Consider the following 19,665-nt stretch of genomic DNA (forward strand, 5'->3'; position numbering starts at 1 on the left):
GAGCTTGCCGGGGCGGAACCCCTGAGGCGGGAACCGCTGTGGACTGCATGAGTTCTCCACGACTGGCACCGCGTGGTAGTCGCAGCAGTCCACAGCCCGCAGACTCTGGCCCGTCGGAGACATAGTCTGTACCCCCAGAAAGAGCACGTCGGGACCACTCCCGTAGTTGGTGCCGGCTATGAACTGGGAGCATCCTGCACGCCCGGAAGAAGGCAGGGGGGGCCAGGCCGCGCTGTGTCTTTAAGAATGCTCTCTTGCTCTTAATAGAGACCGTGAGTAAGGTGGCCCCTAATCCCAAGAGAAGCCCTTAGTCTGGGTCTTTAGTTGAGGCAGGAGAGAGGTGAGAATGCACTGTCTGGGCGTGGAATTTGGGGAAGTTACTGATGGCAGAGTGGACCCTACTTTTAGGCAGAACTCTGCGGCCCTGGTAATTTTGAACAGGGCTCATGGAAAGGGCAGTTGGGCTCAGTTCCAAGGGGGAGAAGAGCCCCTCACCTGAACTCCGTGTCCACAGTGCCCTACCCTTCATGGCTCAGGAAGCCCAGTAGCTGGTGAATCACTGGGGTGAAGGCCGGAAGTTTCAGGCTTCAGTGGTTGGTGGGAGGGCCAGGGAATCTCTGCTACTGTCTGTCTGTTGGGTCTTGGCCACTCAGTTCTGCAGGTACTTTCCTGGGCTGGGAAGTGCGGCTGGACCGATGGCCATCTGCTAGCCTGCCTCAGAACCTCAGCACCGTGCCTGTCGAGTGGCTCCTGCAGGGCAGAGTGGTGAGACTGAATGGTCTAATGACACAGGGCAGGGTTGTGAAGTCACAGAGGAAGTGGGATGCTGCAGCTAGGGACTGAGGCTGGCTAGCCAAGGATGGGGAAGATATTGCCTGGACGGATTCTGTGTTTTCTGCCTGTGGAAGGGAGCCTCTGGGACTGGCAGGGCATATCTGGTGCCCGAGGTGGACTGATGAGTCGGGTGAGGTCACCCCACTGTAAGGGTCCCCCTCCCCATATTATACTGGAATAAAAAAACAGACTCATGTTCACCCTCTGGCCGCCTAAATAGCACCCACAGGATGTGGAAGGAAAGCAGTTGACTCAGGCAGGGTACATCCTGCAGTCTCCACTTCCCTTCCCTAAACCTCGTCTGAGGCTGACCACTCTTGCTCCGTCCAAACCCAGCTCTATGCATTTTCTGTTCCTCTTGAGTAGTTGGCATCCAGGATTTGAGGTACCAGGGCTCTGGGGACTATGTCCTGGAGAACTGATGGGGCCAGAAAGTCACCACTGATTCCCCACCCTCCTCCTCCAGATGCAGAGGCCTCCATGGCTGTGATAAGCCTGCTCTTCTTGGCAGTGATGTACGTTGTTCACCACCCCCTGATGGTCAGTGACCGGATGGACCTGGACACGCTGGCCAGGAGCCGGCAGCTGGAGAAACGAATGAGCGAGGAGATGCGGCAGCTAGAGATAGAGTTTGAAGAGAGAAGGCGAGCCGCTGAGCAGAAGCAGAAAGCGGAGAACTTCTGGAGAGGAGACACGTCCAGTGATCAGTTAGTGCTGGGGAAGAAGGACATAGGATGGCCGTTCCAGGCCGGTGACCAAGATGGGGGGCCTCTGCGCTGGATGCTGGGGAACCTGTGGAACGCGGGCCTCTTCTGCCTTTTTCTCATCTTTGAGCTCCTGCGACAGAACATGCAGCACGAGCCAGCCTTTGACTCCAGCAGCGAGGAGGAAGAGGAAGAGATCCGTATCGTGCCTGCCACCTCTTACACCTGGCTCTCTGATTTTCCCTCCCAGGAAGCCCTGGAGTCCTTTTACAAACATTATATCCAAAATGCCATCCGTGACCTGCCCTGCACCTGTGAGTTTGTGGAGAGCTTTGTGGACGATCTCATTGAGGCCTGTCGGGTGCTCAGCCGCCAGGAGGCTCACCCACAGCTGGAGGACTGCCAGGGCATTGGCGCCGCCTTTGAGAAGTGGGGGACCCTCCACGAGATGCAGAAATTTGTTGTCCTGGTGCCCATTGCCCCTCCGCAGGGCACTAGGTTTGTCTTGGAGATGAGAGATCCGGCCCTGGGCCGACGTTGCGGCTGTGTGAGGGTGGACTCGGGATGCCTGTGCAAACAGGAGAAGCTCCTGGGGGATGTGCTGTGCCTGGTGTGCCACCGCAGGGAACACTCAGCCATCTTGAGCGAGTGTAGCTCCATCAAGGCCGCTCTCTGCACTGGCTCGCACCTGGACGTGTGTAAGACCGTGCAGTGGTTCCGCAACATGGTGGGCAATGCCTGGGCCCTAGTGGCCCACAAATATGACTTCAAGCTCACCCTCCCACCATCTACCACCTCCTGCAAGCTCAGGTTGGATTACCGCTCGGGCCGCTTCCTATGCATCAGTTTGGTTTTCGGGGTGCAACGGGAAGATACCTTGGTCTACCTGGTGAGTCAGGCCCCTGAGCGAGAACAGCTCACCAGCGTGGACTGGCCTGAGTCCTTCGCAGCTTGTGAACACTTGTTTCTGAAGCTGGTGGGACGCTTTGCCCCTGAGAACACCTGCCACCTCAAGTGCCTGCAGATCATTTTGAGTCTTCAGGACCACAAGAAGTTACCCCCGGGAGCCACCCGTCCCATCCTTACCTCTTACCACTTCAAAACAGCCCTCATGCACTTGCTGCTCCAGCGGCCTCTGACGGACTGGCAGCACAGCATGCTCTCCCGGCGGCTCCAGGACCTTCTCTGCTTCTTAGGCCAGGGCCTCCAGCAAAGGTCTCTCCATCATTTCCTCATTGGCAACAGCTTCCTGCCCCTGACCATCCCGATCCCTAAGACATTCCGGAATGCTGAGCCTGTCAATCTTTTTCAGCACCTGGTGCTAAATCCAGTGGCACACACCCAGGCCATGGAGGAATTCCACAACCTTTTGGCCCAGGTGAAAACTCTGCCTTGCTCCCCACCGGATGGAGGACTTTAATGGAAAGGCCATTAAAAAAAAAAAAAAAAACAGAAGTTCTTTCTGATTCCTCAGGCTACGAAAGCTTATTTCTCACAAAGCCAAAGGTGCCCGTGGGGACCACGGGAGAGTAAGTCATTCTTAGAAGCGTGTGAAGAAGGCTGCAGCCAGTGGAGCTTAGCCTGAGGGCTGGGATGGCTGGTGTTTTTAGTCTCCTGACTTTAGTCAGGACCCAAAGAAAGTAAAAGTACATGGAAGCAGCTGTCATGGGAGGAGTTTGCTGCTGAGGAGATCCTGTTCAGTTGTGTTTCTGCGTCACCACTGGCAGCAGAAGCTCCAGAGAGACCGCCATCCTGGCTGGCTTCTTTCTGTGACTTGCTCCGCTCACCCTTTGAAATGCACTGTTAGCTTAATTCCCACCCAAACTGCTACATCCAGCTTTCCTCCCTTCTCCCTCGAATCAACAGATGCAGTTCATACTTCAGGATGGAGGTTTTTATAACCTCACTAGTGTGAAAATATAAATATGTCTTTTCTATTTTTTGTTTAATATGTCTTTTCTATTTTTTTGCCTTTTTTTTTTTTTTTTTTTAAATGAGACAGGGTCTCTCTACATATAGCCCTGGCTGACCTGGAACTTGCTCTGTAGGCCAGGCTGGTCTTGAACTTGGAAATCTGCCTGTCTCTGCCTCCCACATGCAGGGATTAAAGGTGGGCACCACCACTGCTTGCCTTTTTTCTTTTTCCTTCTCTTCTGTTTTTTCCTACTTTCTCTTCTCTTCTTTCTTTCTTTCTCTCTCTCTTTCTTTCTTTTTTGAGACGGTTTCTCTGTGTAGCCCTGGCTGTCCGGGAACTGGCTTTGTAGACCAGGCTGTCCTCTAACTTAGAGATTTGCCTGCCTCTGTCTCCCTATTTTCATACAAATTCATAACTGTTTTTATGTATCTGAGGACAGCTCTAGTTCTACCCAAATATGTGTTTGTTCCTGATTCATAAGTGTTAAGTTAATGGTGACCCGCCCCATAATTGAGATAACCTCAGCAACAACGGATGACCTCTCTGTGCCTGGAGCAGTGTGGGAAGCTCTGCTGCTGCTTCCCCCTAGGCTCTGAGAGGAGCAGTCTGATTCCGAGAGAGCTGCCTGTCTGTTCAGTGGGAGGACTGAGCTGCCATGTGCACTCTTCTGGTGATGACTTTCTATTTTCTCTTCAGAGATGACGAAGAGATTACTTGAACTTTGTGATTTTGAAAAGAGGATCATCACAAGCTAGGCCCATTGCCAGGGCTGGACAGGAAGGTCTGTGAAGCAGCTCAGGCCTAAGAGTTCTGATTCTGGAGAAAGATTGGCGTGTTCTCCCCTTGTTCCAAACCTTCAGCATCTTGAGTAGTAAGAAATAGCCAAGGGTGTGGTTGTTTTTGAAACATCAAGGTTGTTCTGTGCCCAACATGGCCAGGAAATCTGCTGGGAAGGTGACCCTGGCCCTTCGTTTGCCCTGCCTTCTGCAGTTGGTGAGGAAGGGGGTATAAAATGCTAGACTTTGGGGCTTCTCTTGAGGAATTCACATCTTCCCCACCCCAGTGAAAATAAAATCTGATGTCAGTCAATATTTGAAATTCTTGCTACAGAGAGGTACTATGCTTCCATGTTAACCTGCTTTCCGGGTAAGAGGATGCGGTGATGTCCCTGTGCAGGTCAGATTTCTGTTTTTCAAATGTCCATCTGCTTTTTAGAAAACTATTCACTTCTGTCTTAACTCCAATAAAAATTGAGGCTGTTTTCTGTATGAATTAGAATCACAACATTCGTCCATATGTCTCCTAAGAAATTCTTGTTTCTCTGACAGCTCTAGCTAGTATATCCCGATGTTTCTCAGTGCACCTTAAAACTGTGGTTTGCCCTGTGGTTTCCAGTGGCATGGCCAGTGGCCAGGAAAGAATCACTCATAAAGTTAAGGAGCATCTAAGTTATTAATTTCCAGGGTACCTAAATCCAGATCTTCACCAAATTAAAAGCTCTTAGTATAAACAGTACGCTCTAGGAGTCTGCTGGGGTAGGAAGAAGGTGGTATGATTGCTAGGTCTGCAGGGCTTCTCATCTAACAGGCAAGAAAGAGAACGTGAAATTATGAGTGGGGAGAAGACTACAAAGGGAATAGTCAGCAAAGCTTGGGTGGGGCAGAAGGTACAAGAAAATGTACAGGGTGTGTGTGTGTGGGGTGAGTAATGGAAAGAACAGACCTGGAGTGCGCTGGGAATATTCTTAACAATGACATGGGGAACCTCTCCAGATAGGAAGCTAAACTTGATTGTGATACAGAACCTGGCAAGCTCCCAGGATGCTCGCCAGTTCCAGGATGGGAATCGTCGGAGCTCACTGAGTGTTGTGGGCACTGTTGTTTACATTTCGGAATTCAGCCAGCCCTCATACTGTAGTCCTACATAGGATCTTTGTTGTTCATACGAAGAAGCAGGCATGGAGAGGGCGCACAATTTCCCTATGGGCGCGCGCCTAGTAAGTGGCTGCACCTGGAATAAAGTACCCGCCCTAGCAACCTTTCACTGTAGGCTTTGGAATGAAACAAGATTAACCGGTCCAATAGCTCAGAGAAACAACGTGCATCACATTTGGTTTTAAGATCAGGGCAGTATGTTATTTGTTGAAAGTTAAATTGTTCATAGCCCAGGATTTAGGAGATGAGGAATTTCATATTGCATATCAAAATTAAAAGCATTTGCTCAGACGCCAAAAGCAATTTGCTCTTTTTCTTTCCTTCAGTGTTTTGATACAGGGTATCTCTGTGTGGCCCTGATTAGCCTGGAACTGACTCTCGCTGGCCTTGAACTCAGAGATGCACCTGCCTCTGCCTCCACCTCCAGGAGTGCAGGGAGTGCAGGGATTAAAGGCCGCCTTTACCGCATGACCAATCCCTTTTGGTCTCAGTAACTTGATGAAAAGTCAGCAAATTTGTAGCCAAAGGTTGCTTGTTTAGCCAATTGGTTAACTGTTGTTCTTCACCCAAGCTAAAGTTGTTTCTGTTGGATTTTTAAGGAAGTAGAAGCTGGTGGGGGGAGGGGCCGACCACTTCTGTACAAACAGAGGAATCGAGTTTCACATGCCTCTGATACCAATGACAAATCACTTAATCTTTTGGCACCCTCAGTAGCCTTAACTCCAAAACAAAGGCAGCATTCAGAGTAGATGTGAAAGACCTGCCTGCTCTGAGCATGCTCAGCCCACAGACACTGAGTATGGAGCTGGTACAGAGCGGGCAGAGCCAAGCAGGCAGCATAGGAGGATCATTATAGCCCCAGAATAGCCTCCAGCCTTGTCCAGTGGGTCGGACACCTAGTATCTTTCCTTTGTCAGAGGTTCCAACCCAATGCTTCAGGCACTCTAATTCAGAGCCACCTGCTACTCCTCCAATGCTTGTTGCTCTTCGTTTGAACATCAAAGCAGCAGCCTTCAGTGATCCGGGAAAGCTTTCCTGGGGAACCAGCAGGAGCCATAACCTGACTGGAGCTAACTGGAGGAAGATGGACAGAATTCTAGATGGAAGAGAACATACTTGCAGAGGGACCATGGTAGGAGCAGGCAGGGTGAAGGCAAGTCTGAAAAAAGGCCTGAGTGGGTCGAGGAAGGGAGATGACAAGATCAAGATGAGGCTGAAGGGGGGTGGGGGCAGGGCAAACCCTGTAGATCTTGTAGGTCCCTTTGGAAGTTCCCAGAACAAAGGAACCTTTGAAGGGGTTTTGACTTCTGGGAGGAAGTGGTAGCAGACAAGTGGGAGTGAGGTCAGATTTACACTTGACAAACACTGTTCTAGGCTCACTGGGAAGGGGGTGAGGTGGATGGAAAGGTGAGGGGCCTGCAGAGATTTTTTTCAGGGGCAAAAGCTCAGTAATGGATAAGGTGGGGGAGCATCCAGTCCTGGGTGCTGATGTGCAGTTCCTGGGTGGCTGACAGTAGCAGTCAGGAAGGTGAGGAACACTGTAATCTTTTCTCCTCATAGTTCCACTGTCAGGGGGTACCCACCAGAGAGGACTGCTCAGACATGAGCAGCTCCTAGGAAGTCTGTGTTAGTCTGCTGCTAACTATACTGAGTGTTTGGGTTTCTATGTAGTGTAGCTCCAAGTCTCTCTCGGGGTGAGCTTTTGCGCATAATATCCATGTCTTGGGTTAACAAGAACTGTCAGCCAGAAGTGTAACTGTAAAAGCCACAAGCAAGGTTAGCACATTTAGAGACTTTCCCAGAACTATGGACTTGGATGGATTAGGTCTTTGTTTCCAGTTTGGTTGGTTGTATTGTCTCCATGCTGTTTTACAGCCCGAGTGGCATTTCTGTCCGTGGAGTCAGTTGTGATACGGTCTGGGGGTCTACTACGGTCTGGAGCCATGTTTACACCATTTTACATCATCCTAAAGTGGTTCTGGGAAAACAAGTTCATGCAAAACAAGTTCATGCTTTAGCCAGTCAGTGGTGGTGCACACCTTTGATCCTAGCACTTGGGAGGCAGCCAGATCTCTATGAGTTTGAGGCCAGTCTGGTCTATGAAGTGAATTCCAGAACCCACTTGGTGGCTCACAAACATCTGTAACTCCAGTTCCAGGGGATCTGACTCCTTCTTCTGACCTCCTCAGGCAGCACCCATGCATGTGGTGAACATACAAGAACAGGCAAAACACTCAAGCACATAAAATAATTTTTCTTTATTTTTTTTAAACTTTGTTTTTTGTTTTTTAAAGATTTTTATTTATTATGTATACAATACAGTGTTCTGCCTCCATGTATGACTACATGCCAGAAGAGGGCACCAGATCTCATTGTAGATGGTTGTGAGCCACCATGTGGTTGCTGGGAATTGAACTCAGTACCTCTGGAAGAGCAGTCAGCATCCTTAACCTCTGAGCCATCTCTCCAGCCCTAAAATAATTTTTCTTGAAGTAGCTTTCAACAATGGGCAGAGCTTTGTTTTCCAAAAGGAGGGAGGGACACTAACGACCTATAGTTGGCAGCAGATGCTGTCAAGGTGCAGGGGCCAGCCATGATAATCTAAGCCTGGGCAGGTCACCCAAAGGAAGTTCTTTACTTCCAACCATTATTACCTGGGACTCTGGCCATCGATGAATTTAAATGGAGTCTGGAGTCTCAATAGTTTACCCTGAGACAACGCCTGGCTGCAGGAGGAACCATAAACCAAGACTGCCCAACCACCACCCAAGAGCAGACCACTCAAAGGAAATGTCTGGCATTCCAACTACTGTAGATAGGATCACCTACGCACCTCACCAGGACGCCCCTAGACAAATGTCAGCCAATCAAGGGGTCCTGAACCTCAGAGACCCCTCACCCCCACCTTTACTGCTATAAAAACCCAATTCTAATTGAGCTCAGGGCTCTCTGGTTATTCCAATACATTGGACATGCAAATTTGATTAAAATAAAGGCTCTTTGCTTTACTTATGGGACTCAGTTTCCTTTGTTGGCATTTGTGGGGACCCCGTGGATTTGGGCATAACAAAGGATGTTAAAAAGCTACACCTCAAGCCGGCAGTGGTGGTGCATGCCTTTAATCCCAGCACTCAGGAGGCAGAGGCAGGCGGATCTCTGTGAGTTAGATGCCAGTCTGGTCTACAAGAACTAGTTCCAGGACAGGCTCCAAAGGTACTGAGAAACCCTGTCTTGAAAAACAAAACAAAACAACAACAACAAAAAAACCAAAAAAGAAAACAAAAAACAAACAACAACAACAACAAAGCTACACCTCAGTCCTCCTTTTTTTTTTTTTTTTTTTTTTTTTTAAAAAAGGTGGTAGGTAGATGATTTCCAAAAAGCTTTCCACAAGAATGTGGACAAAAATGTCCTTCTGTCCTTCATTTTAAAATGTGTGTGTGTGTGTGTGTGTGTGAGCACCGGTGCAGACATATGAATACACAATGCTCTGGTGTATATACACAAGCTTAAACAACAATTTACTGTGTGTACATGTGCATATGCAATGCTCTGGTGTGCATGCATATGCACATGTACTAATGATCTGGTGTGTATATATATATACACACACACAAGCATATACAATGTTCTGGAATGTGTGTGTATACACAAAGGCATACACAATGCTCTGGGGTGTGTGTGTGTATACACAAAGGCATACACAATGCTCTGGGGTGTGTGTACACATGCATACTCTTGGAAGTGCATATACATACACAATGTTCTGGGGGTGTGCATACACATGTAAACACAAGGCTCTGGGATGTGTACACATACACAATGCACTTGGAAGTGTATACATGTACGTACGCCCAGCGTTCTGGGGTATGTATACACAGGTAAACAATGCTCTGGTATGTGTGTATACATGCATACACGATGCTCTTGGAAGTATATACACAATGCTTGGCGCGCTGTGTACACATGCATTCACCGCTCTACATTTCTTCTTGCCCGCTTGGAGCTTCCAATAAGGACAGCATTTTGCTATACAAGTAGAGCAAGTCTCTTAGGGCAAAGCACCTTGCTTCCTCAGAAACCTCCTCATTAAAACCCAGATTCCAGGAAAACAGCTTTTGCCCGCTGGGATCCACACGTCCCACTCCGCACCTAGCGCTCGGCGCCGGGGTGTTTTCAAACTTCTTCAGCACGCTCACCAGCGTGCTCAAGCTCATTGAGGGTAGACTTCGATGACGGATTTCCCGCCAGCTTCCCGCGACCAGCGTTTCACCAGCCGCCTGTGCGATCTGCGCAGGCGCGTCCCAGACCACGCCCTCGCATGACGTCGCGAGACGGTTATTGAGCTTCCCCACTTGGCGCTCGCGATTTAAAACTAGCCCGGGAGACGTGGCGAGCCAAGATGAGAATTCCGCGCTCAGGTGAGCTCGAGTGGGTCGAGGCGCCGCGGGCAGGGTCAGGACTGAGGGGCGATCGTGCGGGCAAGTCCGGAAGGGACGAATGGGCTCGGCTGGATTCGCCTGGGTTCCGCAGGGTGCCGGGGGCCGATGGCAGAGGCGGGGGAGGGGAGAGGAGGGAAGAGACGGGAGGGCGTTGGGCCAATCAGGGCGCAGCTGCTAGAGGCTGCCGGGGCGCCTGCTCCCCGTGCTCCGGTTCTAACGGAGGATAAGGTGGTTGTTTTTTTTTTTTCCTGGACTGGGAGTTATTTGGGGAGCTGCGTACGCGAAGTGGTGACCGCTCCGTGTTGAGAGTACGCGCCTTTATTTTGAAACTGATTTAAAAATTTTGAGCGCTCCCTTTGGGACAGACTCCCGGTCAGATGCAGAGATATACAGCAGAAGAAACATGGGCACTGGAGGATCAGAAGTTAAAGGCTGTCCTCAGCTAAAGCGAGTTCGAGGCCAGCCTGGGTTTCATGAGATTCACTCTGAAAGGGAGCGGGGCGCGGGGGGGAACAAAACAAATAAATAGCCCATTTCTCTCGGAGCTTGTTCAAGGGGAGACAGTACAGGAAGTATTTGACAGATAAGGCCTAGTGTTGTGTGTGACTCCTCTCCTTTATGGACTCGAGATTTTTCAGCAGACCTTGGGAAGAACGTTAGAGGCAGAGCAGCGTGTACAAAAGTGAAGATTCAGGAAAGAGCCTGGACGGGGCTAAGAACTAACTAGAACATCGTAACTTAGTGAGATTAGACAGTAGGCAGGTCCTGGCAGACCTTAGTAAGAGGTTTGGAATAATAGTTACATTATGAACATGTTGCCTGTGACTTCCTGGACAGGTGTTCAGGAGAAGGGATCTGTATCTACTGGGTGAGTTTGACAAAGCTCCATAGGCTGAGAGGTAGCTAGCCATCATATAGATCATAAAGCCATGGGTACAGGTGAGAGTACTAGACAGACCTTGTAGGGAGTGCATCCAGGACCAGAGCAGTTCAAGAAGGAAAGGGGCATTCTTTCTTTCGGATGAGTCTCAAGGGAAACAAAGCCTGGAAGTGCTCACACTGACCACATGCAAGCTGTCCTTAATCACCGCAAGGCTGTATTCATGAAACGGTAGGGATGAGAAGCACAGCAGAGAGGCTGATTGAGTGGGAGGAAGAAGGTAGGCAGAAGGAAATGCTTTTGATTCAGTAACCATCTGAGAGAGGAATCAGGGAGGATTTAAAGAGGTCTCCCCGGTGCTTCTAGTTTCTCAAGTCCTTTTCTTACTCACATTCACAAACTCTTGAAAATGTCTAGCTCCTATTTTGGCTTTTTTTCTTCATCCCTGCTCCCCATGCACAGCTATTTGTCGTTTCTTGTGTAGGTCTTGTGCCTTGCTGTGCGCATGCTAGGCGAGCATTCTGCCACTGTTCTGTTCCCAGCCTCCTTTTTCTTTTAGTGTGTTCCTATAAAATGTTATTTTGCGTATTGTCGTTACATTGTATCACCTGTTCTGGAGCAGCAAGGTCTGCCCAGCTGCTCCCTCCGTCCCTCCCTCCACTCCTCTTCCTCTCTCCCTCCTTCTCTGCACATGCCACCCTACCAGCCAAGGATGAGTGCTACGCAAGTGCTCACCCACGCAGCCATACTGAAGCCAGGTGTTTGCCCTTCCATTTAGGGCGATGGGGAAGCAGATACTGCTGGGCCATTTGCTTGCCTACAGTTTTGTTAGCTCTTCAGTGATGAAGCAGGTTTGAAGCAATGCTTTCTGTTTCTTAAATCAGGGCTGGGATGAGGGTGAGTTAGGGTTCTTTTATCTCCTTCCAGGAATTTTGTGTCTTGCTCTGAACAGTAGGTCACTGTCACTGCCATAGTCATACTGTGAATGTGTCATTAGCAAATACAGCTACCTTTCATGTGTTTAATATCACCCCATGTGTCCGGCTCATTTTCTCTTACTCCCAGACTTCAGGCTTTTGTTCTGCCAACCTATATTCTACCCCCTTTCATCACTTATTACCATCTTGTGTCCTTGTTCCTTTTTTTATTTATGTTATGTTCCTGGTCTGTCAGTATAATCACGTGTTTCCCAGTGTTCTCTTACTTCTTTACAGGCTCTTGACAAACCCTACAACCCTGGTTAATTTAAACATAGCCTGTTCTGCACACTTGACAGTGGCCAGAGAAAAATGCGCAGGGATACCAAATGGTTGGTTTTGGGGGTGCTTCAGAGCTGTTCATTATACCACAGCTCCTGTTTTAGTCTTTCTATTTCTAGATAGCCATTTCTTCCTTCCCTTAGCTTTCCAGTACCTTCTCCCTCCCTGGTCCCCTAGTTCACCTGTATTCTCTGCTTAAGGACAATAAAAGCAACAGAGAACAAGTGACTTAGTTGGTAGAATCCTTGTCTGTTTCTTTCCTCATGACTTGTGCTTCCCCAGCCCTTTTGCTGATTGCTCTTTCCTGTTCTGTAGGTTTTGAAGTATTGGGGACCCGTCTCAGAGAGTCAGCTCTTCTCCATTCTCTTAGTTAGTGGGCTCATCCAGTGTGTTAGATGAGTACTCCGTTAGTCACTCCCAAACTTACCTAGCCTGAAATTGCCCCCTGAATTCTACAATTAGATTTCCAGCTGCACAGTGCAGTTGAGTGACAGGAAGTGTGAGCCAGCTAAAACTGTGGCCCCGCCTCCTGCCCCACAGTGTGCTCCTCCTGTTGCTTCTTCAGATCTGACAGCTCTGTCAGCTGTTGGTGATGACCGCGGAGCTAGCCTTGACTCTTCGCAGTCCTCCTTTCAGCCATCAGGCAATCATGCTGACTTTCTGACTTCTCTGGAGACTTGTCCGGTATCTGGACCCCTCTTCCTTCCAGCATTGTCCCCTGTCTCCTCATCTCCTACCTTGCTTATTGACTGTCCTCTTCTAATTGCTTTTCCTGCTTGACTCTTGTCTCCTCTTCAGTGTGTTCTCACTCTGACAACCAGAGGGTCCTCTGTCCTTCTGAAGCCCAAGCTAGCTCATTTTGTTCCTCCCCTCCTTATTCCCAAGTCAGATCCCTTCTCATTGCATTTAAGAGGCAGAATCAGGGCTGGGGATGCAGATCAGTTGGTAGAATGCTTGCCTAGTATCGAGGTTTTGATCAACCCCTAGCCCTGGGTTTGATCCCCAGTGCCACGTAAACCAGGCACGTAGCACATACCTATAACGCCAGGATGCAGGAAATGGAGGCAGGAAGATTAGAAGTTCAAGGTCATCCTTTCAGCTGTTGTGCATTGGAGGCCAGCCTGGGCTACATGAGACCCTGTCTTAAATATTTTTTGAGAGGGGAGGGCATGCAAAGTCATTACAGTGGTCGTGAGTCAGGCTCGGATGCCCCTACTAGTTGGTCTTCCATTGCTCTGGCTGGTGCTCTTTCCTGCTTGGCTCTGGAGAGCCCGAGGCTTTGTTTGCCTCTGGAGAGGCTTGCTTGTGGCTTCAACTACTGCACTCAGTCACACGTCTGTGCCAGCATGTTTTCCACCTTTGGCTTGTGCCCCTGCTCCCACGGGGTTTTCCCAGACTGTGTATAGCTTTGATCCAGGTGTAACCTTTTTGGTGAAACCTCTTTTATTAAGAGCACTGACTGTTCTTTCAGAGGACCCAGTTTAACCAGACCCACATTTGCAGTTCACAACTGTCTGTTCCTCCAGTTTCAGGGGATCCAACCCTTCACACAGACAGATATGCAGGCAAAACACCAGTGCACACAAAATAAAAATGAATTTTAAGAATTTCCTGTGTGGGGGCTGGAGAGATGGCTCAGAGGTTAAGAGCACTGCCTGCTCTTCCAAAGGTCCTGAGTTCAATTCCCAGCAACCCCATGGTGGCTCACAACCATCTGTAATGGGGTCTGGTGCCCTCTTCTGGCCTGCAGGCATACACACAGACAGAATATTGTATACATAATAAATAAATAAATAAATATTAAAAAAAAAGAATTTCCTGTGTATCACATCAGAGACGAGGAAACGTCTCATTTCTGGAGAGGCTGAGTTTGTCTGCTTGGCTAATGTAGTCACTGCCAAAGGCTTTTATAGTTTGCATGTGCTCTGTGGCCAATTTGTAGGAATGCTGTGTGCGTGTGTGTATTTTACATATTTCAAATGTTTTTCTCCATCTTCCTGCCAAGACATGGAGGAGTCAGGATTTGAACCTGGCCTGTATGACTATAGACCAACCTCATATACTAAGAACTGGGATCTCTCTGGCCTGGTATCGTGGATGACAGATGTCCTCCTGCTAGTTTAGCTTAGCATAGGCAGCAACTTTGTCTCTTCTGTGTCTCTGTCTTTGGCAGGGCTGGGGATGCAACATGTCCTCAAGCACGCTAGACAAATGCTCTCGCTAGGCAAATGCTCTCCCGCTTGAGTCCATCTCCAGCCCTGCCTCTGTTGGCCGCTTCCTGGCCACCTGGCTCCCGGCCGCCTGGCTAGCTTATATCCCGTAATAACAACACACAAATTGTATTCATTTAAACACTGCCTGGCCCATTATTTCTAGCCTCTTATTGGCTAACTCTCACATATTAGTTTAGCCCATCTCCATTGATGTGCATTGCCACTTGACTGTGGCTTACTGGCATGAGTCTAACCAGTGTCCGTCTTGGAGAGGAGAGCCATGGCGTCTGCCTGACTCTGGTTTCTTTCTCCCAGCATTCTGTTCGGTCTACTCCACCTATCTAAATTCCGCCCTATCAAAAAGCCAAGGCAGTTTCTTTATTTGACCAATAAAAGCAACGCATAGAAAGAAGACCCTCCTACACCATGCCTCCTCATCCCTATCCTGTGTTGTGCTTGAATGTACAGTAGCTGTGAAGTGGATATGTGTCCTGTTACCTTTCTCTTTTCTCCCCACTTGCACCCCACAAGAAACCCAAACTGTGATGCCTATCATCATGTATTATAGAACTTAGAGAATGTGCAGTGAGCCCATGCAGGCCCAAGTTCCCTTTTGGTATAAGAAATAATTCTGTTGAAGGTTTCTTGAGCAAGTATTTTGTTGCTCTCTGCCAGGAATAATGAATAGCTCGTCTCCAAAGACCCATGGACAGCAGTTCGATGTTTCGTCCCCTTTGGAACGGGTGCAGTCAGTGCACCGACACGGGAAGGCTGCTCTCAGTACTCCTAACACCCCAGTCCTTGAAGACTTTCCTCAGAATGATGATGAAAAGGAGCGGATGCAGCGGAGACGCTCCAGGGTCTTTGACCTGCAGTTCAGTGCAGACTCCACTCATCTGCTGGCCTCCCCTAACAGGTGAGTGAGCTTCCACCTCCGCTTCCACCTGGACTGTATGGGTCCTGGTGCCTCCTTAGTACTTCATAGATTCTGGGCATAGGGGTTTCTTTGTTTTCTTTTAATGTTTATTCTGTGCGTGTGCATGTGTGTGTGTGTGAGAGAGAGAGAGAGGGAGAGAGAGAGAGAGAGAGAGGGAGAGGAGAGAGAGAGAGAGGGAGGGAGAGAGCGCACGCGTGTGAAAGGCAGGACAACTTGCAGGAGTTAGTTTTGTCCTACTTTGTGTTCCAAGGGTCAATCTCAGGTAATCAGGTTTGTTAACAAGTACCTTTACCCACTGAGCCATCTTGCTGGTCTCCTGGCTGTGTTTTAAAGTAACTGTAATGTGGATCCTTGCTAGAATATTTTTGTTTTTTATTTAGGAATATTGATGTTTTAACTACCACATCTAAGTTTACAAACACACAGATTACAGAACATTACTCCACCTGTATCAAGCTTTCTACTGAAAATGTAAGTATTTGTTGGTTTGTATTTATTTAGGCAGGATCTTACTTTGTAGCTCAGGCCGGCCTCGAACCTGTGATCCTTCAACCTCACTCACTTTAGTTATGTGTCAACATGCCCAACTATGATTTTGTATCTGATCACAGGGAGGCAGGGCTTTCTTGATTTGGCTAGGACATGTAATGGTTTGTTTGTTCTCTATGCGGCTTCCTGTCCTGGTTTTTCTGCAGTGTGGCTTTACTGTTTCTGGAGGGGCCCTGCTAGTGGCAGTGCATGGCTCACAGACAGATGGTGGCAGATTGGAAGCTGATGATGCGTCTGGAGCCACCCTGCATTTGCACCTCTCTCTCCCACTTATAAACTGGGTGACGGTGTCACTGACCTCCCTGCTCCAGGTCCCTCCTGCAGGGAGAGTGAGGGGAGTGCCTGCTTCACAGGTGGCTGCAGGGTCCTTAGAGCAAGGCCTGTGCACAGTGGAGTCTCGATTTTCAGCCTTTGAGGAGGGAGGGTGCGTGTAGATCTGGCTCTGTTGCAAGTGCTTATGGGAACTGAGATCAGTGGGGGTATTTCTAAGTAAACTTTAGTGTCTTTATTTACCGGAGCTGATGAGCTGAGCCTGTGACTAATAAACCTTTGTGTAATTTTTCCCCCTAGAAAATCACTACTAAGAATGCTTTTGGCTTACATTTGATCGATTTCATGTCAGAGATTCTTAAACAGAAGGATGCAGAACCAACCAACTTTAAAGTAAGAAGCATGGGTACTTTCCTTCAGCTGACACAGTGATTATTTAGAGTGCTTGAATTTTGCAAATGCACACGAGCACAAGAGCCTTCCTGATGAGACAGTACCGTAGCTCCTTTACACTCTTTCCTCAAAGGGCAAAAAACAGTAGATGTTGTTACTTCTCATTAGTCTTTGAGCACCTCTCTTCTTTTTCTTCAATAAATACTTTATGACTCTAGCTGGATTGTGCCTGTCCGTAGTGCTGCCCTGTGCATCTTTATGAATCTAGCTGTGCTTTTGGATTAGGTGGCTGCTGGTACCTTGGATGCTAGCACCAAGATCTATGCTGTACGTGTGGATGCTGTCCATGCTGATGTATACAGAGTCCTTGGAGGGCTGGGCAAAGACACACCATCTCAAGAAGAAGAGGAGAGCCATGGTGCAGGTATGCAGGGTGGGATCTGGATTTAAGGGGCTATGTCTAGTTTATACTGGACAATATTTGAGTGACATTCCAGAATGAAAACACAGCAAGTCAGTCAGACTTTTTTTGAAAGCATGGATATTTCCAGAATGTGATTTTCAATGAGAAAATACAGGAAATGTGGCTTACTTGGTTCTGTAGTGAACTCATGGTGAATTATTTTATATGTCCGTTTGTTTCTTGAGATGGGTGGGTTACTGGGAACTTAACTGAGCCTCATTCAACCTAGGCACTGTCACACCTGCCTCTTATGCTAGGGTTTCTCAGGGTGGTTTTACTATTTCTTAAAGGCCTTTGAGTCACTGGATCCTTTTCTTCAAAAAGGACCATGTAAAAGCTTTTAGAAGTTATTTAGCAAGACTGAGTAAACACTAACTAGGGAGCTTCTGCTTGGTGTCTTCAGAAATAGATTTTTTTGATTTGTTTTTGGAGACAGGATTTTTCTGTATTGTTTGGAGCCTATCCTGGAACTTGCTCTGTGGACCAGGCTGGTCTTGAACTCAGAAATCCGTCTGCCTCTGTCTCCTGAGTGCTAGGATTAAAGATATGTGCCGCTGCCGCCACCACCTGACTAGAAATTGATTTTATTAGCAGTGAAATGTGTTATCTATCAGTCGGTTACTCTGTAAACAGCAGGTTAGATAGATGAGTTGTTGCCTGGAGGGGATTTCCACTTTAAATTATTACTACTCTAGAGGGTTTTCAAGAACCGATCTTCTTCCTTTAGACGGAAGTGCTATTGCACCAGAAACAACCAAAAAGACTGCAAAGACCAAGAAGAAGCCATCCTGCAAAACCATTGAGCAGAATCTAAGCAACATCAACGTCTCTGAAGCAGATCGAAAGTGTGAGGTGAGGAAGTATGCGCTTTGCGTGATCTCTGATGAATTTGACAGAGAAGTCAGTACGGTCAGTGGCTTGACTGAGCTTTGAAGAAGGGCTAGATTTGGATCAGTAACTGCAGACTCATGACCTGTAGGTCTGGGCTTCAGAAGGGGCAACGTGACCGGTCAGCATTTGAGAAAGGAACTAGAAGTGACAATACTGGTGCTCTATGGAGGTGGTCACATGACTGTACGAGGCTGGAGCCTCAGTGAGCCGGGAGAGTGTTTATGGAGCTGTGAAGCTGCCTGGATGACAAGAGACGATGTGGATGTATGAAACATGCCCCTTTTGGGGACCCAGGATGTTTAGATGGGATCAAGGAAGATTGCAACATTACAGCCTCCAAGGAGGGCCAGGGAACCACATCTGTGTTGTCAGATCTAAGCCCTGTTTCTCCTAGGAAGCCACATTCCAAGCCTCAGTAAGACCTGAGCACAGTGTTCTCCGGGTAGGATCCCAGTGACTTCCTCCTATTGTGTGTGCCTCACATGTATTTATTTGCCTTGCCCGTCCCTGTGCCTGAGATGTGTTCTGCCTTTGGGTTGGTAGCCCATGAAATGCCAGCCTCTCTCCCTGACCTAGCCTTAGGGCCTGCTTGCAGCCTTTGCCACTGTTGCTCAAGCCTTGTTCTTCACTTAGTCATCCAGGTTGGGTTTTCCCAAATCTTAGAAATATTCTGTACGGAGCAACAGTAGTGAACCAGATGTGATTTTGTGTACCTGTAATCCCAACACTCAGGAGGCTGGGACAGAAGACTTTTGAGTAAGATGCCAACTGGGGATAGAGTGAGACCCCACCTTAAACAAAAGTCCCCAAAACATAGGAAGGATAGGATCTTGTGATTAACTCTATCCCAGTAGCTTGTCAACAAGGCATCAGGATTTGTTATGATGTCATTTTACTGTGCCATTTAGAAACTGCCTGTGGAAGGGAGCTGGCAGACGGGGCTCTGTCGTCCATGCGTGTTGTAGATTAAGAGACTGGAAGTCCATGTCTCACCACTCACCCCTGAGCAGGTGCTTCAAGCCAGGATCACATCTGATGACTCAGAAAATCCTTCCCATTTGACCACGCACAGGCGTTCAGTCTTGAAAATATTGTGGACGAGCTGTGCTTCCTCCTGTGGCTTGCTGTCATTCTTCCGTTCCCTGGTCTTGCATGCAGGTGGATCCTATGTTTCAGAAGACTGCAGCTTCGTTTGATGAGTGCAGCACAGCTGGGGTGTTTCTCTCTACCCTTCACTGCCAGGACTACAGAAGCGAGCTGCTTTTTCCTTCAGATATGCAGACTCTGTCCTCGGGAGAAGCTCTTGAGTTGCCAGATTTAGGTTGGGTAGACATGACAGATTTAAAAGGTGAGTAGAATCACCCTTTATCAGTGCATCGCAGTCACCGGAGAAGCTTCTCATAGTCGTGGGGATAGCCTGTCATGTTCTCGTTGCTTTTAGTCACTTCTGGAAAGCCAAATTGGGTGGTCTTTGACAATACCTACCAATTCCCTCACTTCCCCCTCTTTGCAGTACAGAGTCTAAACAAAGCCATCACTGTGCCTGTGCCATGACTTCATGCACTCAGTGTTTACAGCCTACTCTGGTACTCACAGGTTTACCTGGAGGGTCAGTGTTTGAGCGGGGACACAGGAAAGAAGCATCTGTCCAGCCAGGGATGCCTTGTTCTCGTTTGTTCCCAGTTCCCAGGGTCCTGAAAAGAGGATATTGTGAATTATTCTCAAACCCTGGGCAATCTAAGAACTGAGCTGTCCTGTTAGTAGTTTCCCTGTAGTAGACAGAATTGCAACATCTTCCTGCGTCCCCCAGTTCTCCCTCTTTCCTGTTGATCAGGATATCTTCCAAGGGTGTTGTAGGGAACAGGGTGAAGGTCATGCGCTGCAGGGTCACAGCTGTGCGTGCCTGGGACCACTTCTGGGTATGGAATGACATTGATCTCTCTCTGGGCTGACCATGCACATATTGTGACACCATTCGTGT

The 19,665-nt window shown here is 48.4% G+C and overlaps 2 protein-coding genes across 4 annotated transcripts in view; both read left to right on the forward strand.

Annotated features, from left to right (window-relative positions):
* On the forward strand, nt 1-4,725 carry Itpripl1 (ITPRIP like 1). 3 transcript variants are annotated; one of them, XM_048459837.3, is made up of 3 exons: nt 1-272; nt 654-765; nt 1,301-4,725. In XM_048459837.3, the coding sequence occupies exon 3, from the start codon at nt 1,315-1,317 to the stop codon at nt 2,956-2,958; it is 1,644 nt and encodes a 547-aa protein (XP_048315794.3). In that variant the 5' UTR covers nt 1-272; nt 654-765; nt 1,301-1,314; the 3' UTR covers nt 2,959-4,725. The 3 variants fall into 3 exon arrangements, with proteins under 3 accessions (XP_048315794.3, XP_085552552.2, XP_048315793.3); XM_085696426.2 differs by lacking the exon at nt 654-765; XM_048459836.3 differs by lacking the exons at nt 1-272; nt 654-765 and adding an exon at nt 778-964.
* A 4,966-nt stretch (nt 4,726-9,691) lies between these two features.
* Nucleotides 9,692-19,665, forward strand: part of Ncaph (non-SMC condensin I complex subunit H) — a 29,331-nt gene continuing 19,357 nt past the window's right edge. Inside the window, exons 1-7 of the mRNA XM_048459717.3 lie at nt 9,692-9,808; nt 14,857-15,097; nt 15,499-15,589; nt 16,238-16,330; nt 16,616-16,754; nt 17,521-17,645; nt 18,843-19,032. Coding sequence (XP_048315674.3) covers nt 9,790-9,808; nt 14,857-15,097; nt 15,499-15,589; nt 16,238-16,330; nt 16,616-16,754; nt 17,521-17,645; nt 18,843-19,032 — 898 coding nt within the window. The 5' untranslated portion in view covers nt 9,692-9,789. The remainder of the gene's footprint in view (nt 9,809-14,856; nt 15,098-15,498; nt 15,590-16,237; nt 16,331-16,615; nt 16,755-17,520; nt 17,646-18,842; nt 19,033-19,665) is intronic.

Source organism: Myodes glareolus, chromosome 10 (genome assembly GCF_982192425.1).
Source record: "Myodes glareolus chromosome 10, mMyoGla1.1, whole genome shotgun sequence".
Taxonomy (NCBI): domain Eukaryota; kingdom Metazoa; phylum Chordata; class Mammalia; order Rodentia; family Cricetidae; genus Myodes; species Myodes glareolus.